Source organism: Salmo salar, chromosome ssa10, assembly GCF_905237065.1.
Source record: "Salmo salar chromosome ssa10, Ssal_v3.1, whole genome shotgun sequence".
In the NCBI taxonomy this organism is placed as follows: Eukaryota; Metazoa; Chordata; class Actinopteri; order Salmoniformes; family Salmonidae; genus Salmo; species Salmo salar.
Window position 1 is genome coordinate 122,768,786 of NC_059451.1, and position 9,664 is coordinate 122,778,449.

A 9,664-nucleotide genomic window follows, 5' to 3' on the forward strand; every position below is an offset into this window, starting at 1 on the left:
AATGCTGTGTGTCATGTCACATGACGGGTTTCTGTCTCGGTGTGTACGGCAGCCAGAAGCATAACAAGGCCTGTTCGATTCATTCATAATGTCATCAAAAAAGCATTGCTCCTCCTTCACTACAACTACAGTGGCCCGACTACAGACTATATAAAATGTCGGACGCATTAAGTGATGCTATGTTTTCTGTTATTTTCATGATTTTTTTTTTTGTTGAGTTTGATACAATGTATTGGAAGATTGTTTTTGGTTCCCTCTGAAAGCCTAGGTCCTAAGGTCAAGGTTCACCACTGGTGGAAACAGTTTGGATTGGCAGGCTACTACTGCAGTGCTTCAGTAGTTGGTATTCTACCTGAAGATAATCTACTCAGCAACTCTTGGTAACACAACAAAAGTTTGCTTTGAAACTGTTGTTCTACTGAGCAAGCTGAGCTACAAAACACTTATTTTGTCACTGTAGGAAAGAGAGGGAATTGTGTTGTATACTCTGACCTGTTGTCATGTCACAGTGAGTCTGGCATATCTACTTCTATGATTGCCTTTTACTCTGCAGCTGCTGGCAGACTCAGTGGAAGAGAGTGCTGAACCACTACTACAGTACTAACTCTGCTCTGCTGCACCAGATAGCTTTTTGTTCTCTGTGACTGACTCTCTACTTAACAGGATGGACTTTCTATCCAGCCACTAAAACACCAGAGTACTGAGATAGAGTAGCTATCTCCTTTTTTGCCCAGAGCGGCTCAGAGCCCCAGACAGCCTCCGGACAGCCTCCCACAGAAAAGTCTTTGTTCCCCACAGTGGATAGCTGATTACTGGGGGAAAAGCACAAGGACACTGGCCTCTTAAGACCCTCTGATTAACACAAGGATATGCCTGACTCCATAGAGGTTTCTATCGCTACGCATGACGCTCTACTCAACAGGCTCTTATAGACTCCTATAAAGGAGTGGGCAGTGGGTTATCTAGTATAGACTAACGATGGTAAATAGGCTCCTATAAAGGAGTGGGTAGTGGGTTATCTAGTATAGACTAACGATGGTAAATAGGCTCCTATAAAGGAGTGGGTAGTGGGTTATCTATAGACTAACGATGGTAAATAGACTCCTATAAAGGAGTGGGTAGTGGGTTATCTATAGACTAACGATGGTAAATAGGCTCCTATAAAGGAGTGGGTAGTGGGTTATCTAGTATAGACTAACGATGGTAAATAGGCTCCTATAAAGGAGTGGGTAGTGGGTTATCTAGTATAGACTAACGATGGTAAATAGACTCCTATAAAGGAGTGGGTAGTGGGTTATCTATAGACTAACGATGGTAAATAGACTCCTATAAAGGAGTGGGTAGTGGGTTATCTATAGACTAACGATGGTAAATAGGCTCCTATAAAGGAGTGGGTAGTGGGTTATCTAGTATAGACTAACGATGGTAAATAGGCTCCTATAAAGGAGTGGTCAGTGGGTTATCTATAGACTAACGATGGTAAATAGACTCCTATAAAGGAGTGGGTAGTGGGTTATCTAGTATAGACTAACGATGGTAAATAGACTCCTATAAAGGAGTGGGTAGTGGGTTATCTATAGACTAACGATGGTAAATAGGCTCCTATAAAGGAGTGGGTAGTGGGTTATCTAGTATAGACTAACGATGGTAAATAGGCTCCTATAAAGGGGTGGGTAGTGGGTTATCTATAGACTAATGATGGTAAATAGGCTCCTATAAAGGAGTGGGTAGTGGGTTATCTATAGACTAACGATGGTAAATAGGCTCCTATAAAGGAGTGGGTAGTGGGTTAGCTAGTATAGACTAACGATGGTAAATAGGCTCCTATAAAGGAGTGGGTAGTGGGTTATCTAGTATAGACTAACGATGGTAAATAGGCTCCTATAAAGGAGTGGGTAGTGGGTTATGTATAGACTAACGATGGTAAATAGACTCCTATAAAGGAGTGGGTAGTGGGTTATCTAGTATAGACTAACGATGGTAAATAGGCTCCTATAAAGGAGTGGGCAGTGGGTTATCTATAGACTAACGATGGTAAATAGGCTCCTATAAAGGAGTGGGTAATCTATAGACTAACGATGGTAAATAGACTCCTATAAAGGAGTGGGTAGTGGGTTATCTATAGACTAACGATGGTAAATAGGCTCCTATAAAGGAGTGGGTAGTGGGTTATCTAGTATAGACTAACGATGGTAAATAGGCTCCTATAAAGGAGTGGTCAGTGGGTTATCTATAGACTAACGATGGTAAATAGGCTCCTATAAAGGAGTGGGTAGTGGGTTATCTAGTATAGACTAACGATGGTAAATAGACTCCTATAAAGGAGTGGGTAGTGGGTTATCTAGTATAGACTAACGATGGTAAATAGACTCCTATAAAGGAGTGGGTAGTGGGTTATGTATAGACTAACGATGGTAAATAGACTCCTATAAAGGAGTGGGTAGTGGGTTATCTAGTATAGACTAACGATGGTAAATAGGCTCCTATAAAGGAGTGGGCAGTGGGTTATCTATAGACTAACGATGGTAAATAGGCTCCTATAAAGGAGTGGGTAGTGGGTTATCTATAGACTAACGATGGTAAATAGACTCCTATAAAGGAGTGGGTAGTGGGTTATCTAGTATAGACTAACGATGGTAAATAGGCTCCTATAAAGGAGTAGGTAGTGGGTTATCTATAGACTAGTGATGGTAAATATCAGTATTTTATTACATGCAGTAGTTATCCAACAATTCAAACGGGTTGATGAGTGATTCCACATACGAAACTAGGACATGGTAATAACATGATTTGGGCGATTTACACAAAATATAATCCATAGAATGGTCGTTTGGAGGAAGGATTGTTGGCATATTTTTGACATGTGTATCTTAAAGTATAATTGAGAAATAATTCAATCAAAGTTGTCATATTTATGACATTTTGGCCTTACCCAGGCCTCCTTTAAGACTCCATAGTGTTTAATCTGTAGGTGTTACAGGCCTCCTTTAAGACTCCATAGTGTTTAATCTGTAGGTGTTACAGGCCTCCTTTAAGAGCCTATTTACACTAGGTTTAGAACTTCTACAGTAACTACTGCACTAGGGTTAGATCTTCTACAGTAACTACTACACTAGGGTTAGATCTTCTACAGTAACTACTACACTAGGTTTAGAACTTCTACAGTAACTACTAAACTAGGGTTAGAACTTCTACAGTAACTACTAAATTAGGGTTAGAACTTCTACAGTAACTACTGCACTAGGGTTAGAACTTCTACAGTAACTACTACACTAGGGTTAGAACTTCTACAGTAACTACTACACTAGGGTTAGAACTTCTACAGTAACTACTGCACTAGGGTTAGAACTTCTACAGTAACTACTGCACTAGGGTTAGAACTTCTACAGTAACTACTGCACTAGGGTTAGAACTTCTACAGTAACTACTACACTAGGGTTAGAACTTCTACAGTAACTACTGCACTACGGTTAGAACTTCTACAGTAACTACTGCACTGCGGTTAGGGTTAAGTGTTAGGTGCCATAGACCTCTCTCTGTTAGAACTTCTACAGTAACTACTACACTAGGGTTAGAACTTCTACAGTAACTACTACACTAGTGTTAGATCTTCTACAGTAACTACTACACTAGGGTTAGAACTTCTACAGTAACTACTACACTAGTGTTAGATCTTCTACAGTAACTACTACACTAGGGTTAGATCTTCTACAGTAACTACTACACTAGTGTTAGATCTTCTACAGTAACTACTACACTAGGGTTAGACCTTCTACAGTAACTACTAAACTAGGGTTAGAACTTCTACAGTAACTACTGCACTAGGGTTAGAACTTCTACAGTAACTACTATACTAGGGTTAGATCTTCTACAGTAACTACTACACTAGGTTTAGAACTTCTACAGTAACTACTACACTAGGGTTAGATCTTCTACAGTAACTACTGCACTAGGGTTAGAACTTCTACAGTAACTACTACACTAGGGTTAGATCTTCTACAGTAACTACTTCACTAGGGTTAGAACTTCTACAGTAACTACTGCACTACGGTTAGAACTTCTACAGTAACTACTGCACTAGGGTTAGAACTTCTACAGTAACTACTACACTAGGGTTAGAACTTCTACAGTAACTACTGCACTAGGGTTAGAACTTCTACAGTAACTACTACACTAGGGTTAGAACTTCTACAGTAACTACTGCACTAGGGTTAGAACTTCTACAGTAACTACTACACTAGGGTTAGAACTTCTACAGTAACTACTGCACTACGGTTAGAACTTCTACAGTAACTACTGCACTGCGGTTAGGGTTAAGTGTTAGGTGCCATAGACCTCTCTCTGTTAGAACTTCTACAGTAACTACTACACTAGGGTTAGAACTTCTACAGTAACTACTACACTAGGGTTAGAACTTCTACAGTAACTACTACACTAGGGTTAGAACTTCTACAGTAACTACTACACTAGTGTTAGATCTTCTACAGTAACTACTACACTAGGGTTAGACCTTCTACAGTAACTACTAAACTAGGGTTCGAACTTCTACAGTAACTACTGCACTAGGGTTAGATCTTCTACAGTAACTACTTCACTAGGGTTAGAACTTCTACAGTAACTACTAAACTAGGGTTAGAAGTTCTACAGTAACTACTGCACTAGGGTTAGAACTTCTACAGTAACTACTACACTAGGGTTAGAACTTCTACACTAGGGTTAGAACTTCTACAGTAACTACTGCAATACGGTTAGGGTTAAGTGTTAGGTGCCATAGACCTGTCTCTCTGTTACAACTTCTACAGTAACTACTACACTAGGGTTAGAACTTCTACAGTAACTACTACACTAGGGTTAGAACTTCTACAGTAACTACTACACTAGGGTTAGAACTTCTACAGTAACTACTGCACTAGGGTTAGAACTTCTACAGTAACTACTGCACTAGGGTTAGAACTTCTACAGTAACTACTGCACTAGGGTTAGAACTTCTACAGTAACTACTACACTAGGGTTAGAACTTCTACAGTAACTACTGCACTACGGTTAGAACTTCTACAGTAACTACTGCACTGCGGTTAGGGTTAAGTGTTAGGTGCCATAGACCTCTCTCTGTTAGAACTTCTACAGTAACTACTAAACTAGGGTTAGAACTTCTACAGTAACTACTGCACTAGGGTTAGATCTTCTACAGTAACTACTTCACTAGGGTTAGAACTTCTACAGTAACTACTGCACTACGGTTAGATCTTCTACAGTAACTACTGCACTAGGGTTAGAACTTCTACAGTAACTACTACACTAGGGTTAGAACTTCTACAGTAACTACTACACTAGGGTTAGAACTTCTACAGTAACTACTAAATTAGGGTTAGAACTTCTACAGTAACTACTACACTAGGGCTAGACCTTCTACAGTAACTACTGCACTACGGTTAGAACTTCTACAGTAACTACTGCACTGCGGTTAGGGTTAAGTGTTAGGTGCCATAGACCTCTCTCTGTTAGAACTTCTACAGTAACTACTACACTAGGGTTAGAACTTCTACAGTAACTACTACACTAGGGTTAGAACTTCTACAGTAACTACTACACTAGTGTTAGATCTTCTACAGTAACTACTGCACTAGGGTTAGAACTTCTACAGTAACTACTACACTAGGGTTAGACCTTCTACAGTAACTACTAAACTAGGGTTAGAACTTCTACAGTAACTACTGCACTAGGGTTAGATCTTCTACAGTAACTACTAAACTAGTGTTAGATCTTCTACAGTAACTACTACACTAGGGTTAGAACTTCTACAGTAACTACTACACTAGTGTTAGATCTTCTACAGTAACTACTACACTAGGGTTAGAACTTCTACAGTAACTACTACACTAGGGTTAGAACTTCTACAGTAACTACTGCACTACGGTTAGGGTTAAGTGTTAGGTGCCATAGACCTGTCTCTCTGTTACAACTTCTACAGTAACTACTGCACTAGGGTTAGAACTTCTACAGTAACTACTACACTAGGGTTAGCACTTCTACAGTAACTACTACACTAGGGTTAGAACTTCTACAGTAACTACTGCACTGGGGTTAGAACTTCTACAGTAACTACTGCACTAGGGTTAGAACTTCTACAGTAACTACTGCACTAGGGTTAGAACTTCTACAGTAACTACTACACTAGGGTTAGAACTTCTACAGTAACTACTACACTAGGGTTAGAACTTCTACAGTAACTACTACACTAGGGTTAGAACTTCTACAGTAACTACTACACTAGGGTTAGAACTTCTACAGTAACTACTACACTAGGGTTAGAACTTCTACAGTAACTACTGCACTAGGGTTAGGGTTAAGTGTTAGGTGCCATAGACCTCTCTCTGTTACAACTTCTACAGTAACTGCTGCATTAGGGTTAGACCTTCTACAGTAACTGCTGCATTAGGGTTAGAACTTCTACAGTAACTGCTGCATTAGGGTTAGAACTTTTACAGTAACTACTAAACTAGGGTTACAACTTTTACAGTAACTGCTGCATTAGGGAACATGGTTACAGACGGCCATCTAAAAAGAATGCTGCGGATTTGGGGGAACATTCAAAGTAATCCATCTCTTTTGATATAGAACCATAGATGGTAGACTATAAAACAGTTCTTTGCTCAGCTGTACTGCTATTTGTATTGTAGTCACACTAAGTCTAACGTAGGCAGAGTATTTCTCCCAGTTCAGAGACAGAGCGACATTGAGGTAGGTCCCTCCTTGTTTCGTTCCATTTGCTTCTGTTTAAGAAACATTTTTTTTTCAACTGAATCTGCGGAATGGATACACCCCTGAATTCCCTCCTAGCAGTGACTGACCATTTCCACAAGCCGAGGCCAGCTGTCCTGACGGGAGGCTGGGGGTGGAAGGGCCTAGGCTGTGTGTATGAGGGAGGGAGGTTAACAGAGAGAGAGAGAGAGAGGGAGGCTAACAAGAGAGAGAGAGAGAGAGAGAGAGAGAGAGAGAGAGAGAGAGAGAGAGAGACAGAGAGGAAGAGAGAGAGAGAGAGAGAGAGAGAGAGAGAGAGAGAGAGACAGAGACAGAGAGAGAGAGAGACAGAGAGAGAGAGAGAGAGAGAGAGAGAGAGAGAGAGAGAGAGAGAGAGAGAGAGAGAGAGAGAGAGAGAGAGAGAGAGAGAGAGAGACAGAGACAGAGACAGACAGAGAGGAAGAGAGAGAGAGAGAGAGAGAGGAGAGAGAGAGAGAGAGAGAGAGAGACAGAGACAGACAGAGAGGAAGAGAGAGAGAGAGAGAGAGAGAGAGACACACAGAGAGAGAGAGAGAGAGAGAGAGAGAGAGAGAGACAGAGAGAGATACTGACTAATATGTTAAATCTAAAGTGGAGTCCCAAGTCAGGCCATGAGGCAGAGACTATGAGGGTCAAAGGAGAAGTTAAATAAAGCAAAACTGTACTCTCTGGACAAATAAAACGGATTTATCCATGACTATTGTCTTACTAAAACATAGACCTGTGGTCAATAAGGTTATTGATGGATTGAATAAACACCATTAGGATGTGATATTGGTAGGTCACTTTAAGTATCCTGTACTGTATTTATTTTTTAATCAAATTGCTGAGATTATGAATGGGTCTACAGATCTTCAACAGATATTTAACTATTCTTCTATAATTATCATTGGACAAACCATATGGATTTGTGGTGACAAATAATGTTTTAGAAAATTGTTGTTGATTTTGACTAACTGAATATTGTCTGTGAGCTTATTATTTTTCCGTTAATAGCACAGCTCAATTGTTTACATGTGTAAACAAGTCATATCAACAATTCCTATTAATAATCATCCACCCGACCTCATATCTAAAGACAATTTATAGCCTATCATAATTGTATTATCCTGATGAAGTTGTAGCATAAACAAGCAAGACAATCGAACATAAAGCGGTTCAAATGCGACGCATCATAAACGGTCAGACACAAGTAGCCGAACAATTTACCATCACAGGGAGAATCCGGGCTCATCTCTATCAAAGTTGCGTCTCCAATCTTTCCCGTTAGTCGACTCATGTCACTCATCTTGCCCAGCCCGTGCGGGTCGCCGGTCGGCCCGGTAAAAACAAGGAAGGAGGAACGGGTACAAGGGCACTCTGTTCGTCTCAGCCCACGCCCTTGGCTACGGACTCACTTTAAGAGGGAAATGTACCGCTACCTTCACACGACGAATATTGAAACTGTGCTCAAGATACATCACCAAGCCCACGACGTTCACCGAGGAAAAACTCGTCATTAAAGGGGAGGGATTTGAATCCAAAACTCCTGTCGGCGAACTGCTGTTAAAGCAGATGGTTACATTATTGCCTAATGATGGGAGTATGATATTATTAGGCCTACAGTATAAAATAATCTCAATTGTCATTTTTTTTAAAGTGGCAAAAAAGTACATTTATATGACAGCATTTACGATTTAATCTTCTTTGAAATGAATTGGAATTTATTTATTATATTATATTTTAGACTATTCTATTCTAATGCACTGTATTCTGCAATAGGCTACTAAGGGAGGTGATATAGGCTGCGTTTACACAAGCAGCCCAATTCTGATCTTTTGTCAATTATTTGCATATCTGATACTTATCTGATCTTTCCCCTAATGAGTAAACAGCATAAAACCACTTGGAATCAGATTTTTTTTATTTATTCAAATCACCTCAATATGTGGATCTGAATCCTGATATCAACCCCATTTGCCATATCTGACCTCCGTCTGGAAGCTCAAATCAGATTTTTTTTTGGGGGGGGTCACACGACCTGGCGTTACTGTGGCAACCACCACACAATTTTAATGAATAGTAACTATGTTCCCATCCACAGTTTTTAATGTGACTAAAGTCATATTTTATTTAAAAAAAACCAAAAAAAACCCAGCTGTGATGGAAACAGGTAGTTTCGGTAAAATGTTGACAGATCATTTGTTTGTACGACATGATGGGATTTTTTTGTGTCTGTGAAATTAATTATGTGAGAAATGCCTTTATGCGCAAATATTGAAATTACAACCATCATATTGAAGTAAACTTGAAATCACACGATGTGTGGTCTTTCCATTATGACTTGGGAAAGAATGCAGCGTATTAGAGGCTACAGATGTGATTTACATTTTATTAATTTAGCAGACACTCTTATCCAGAGCAACTTACAGTAGTGCATGCATACATTTCATACATTTTTTTTCTCCGTACTGGTCCCTCGTGGGAATCGAACCCACAAACCTGGCATTGCAAACCCCATGCTCTACCAACTGAGCCACACGAGACCATGTAACATGATGAACTTCACAGGGTGGTGAAAGAGCACGATGATCTTGATGCTCCTTTCCAGTAAATATCGAGGGTCTTATTCTGGTTGACATGATAATCGATGTTTGACTGCCTTTTGACAAATTAAAAATATTCTCACTCTCATCCAATAATAAATGTCATCATGTAGAATAGAATACACACACTGTATCTGGGAGCTGTTGGCTAGAAAGCACGTGTCCAGACCAGAGGAAGCACGTTTGCTATTCAACGCACCAGTTTTTGTGACAAAACTCTATCGGTAGAGTTGAAAATGTGATGGAAACACATTGACCTTTAGATTTTTATTCGGTACATAACTTACATTTTGTGTGCA

At 39.9% G+C, this 9,664-nt stretch overlaps 1 protein-coding gene across 1 annotated transcript in view; it reads right to left on the reverse strand.

The window, feature by feature from the left end:
* LOC106561808 (anoctamin-5) overlaps positions 1-8,269 on the reverse strand; it is a 68,984-nt gene extending 60,715 nt beyond the window's left edge. Inside the window, exon 1 of the mRNA XM_045688652.1 lies at positions 7,990-8,269. Coding sequence (XP_045544608.1) covers positions 7,990-8,068 — 79 coding nt within the window. The 5' untranslated portion in view covers positions 8,069-8,269. The remainder of the gene's footprint in view (positions 1-7,989) is intronic.
* Between the last annotated feature and the right edge of the window lie 1,395 nt (positions 8,270-9,664).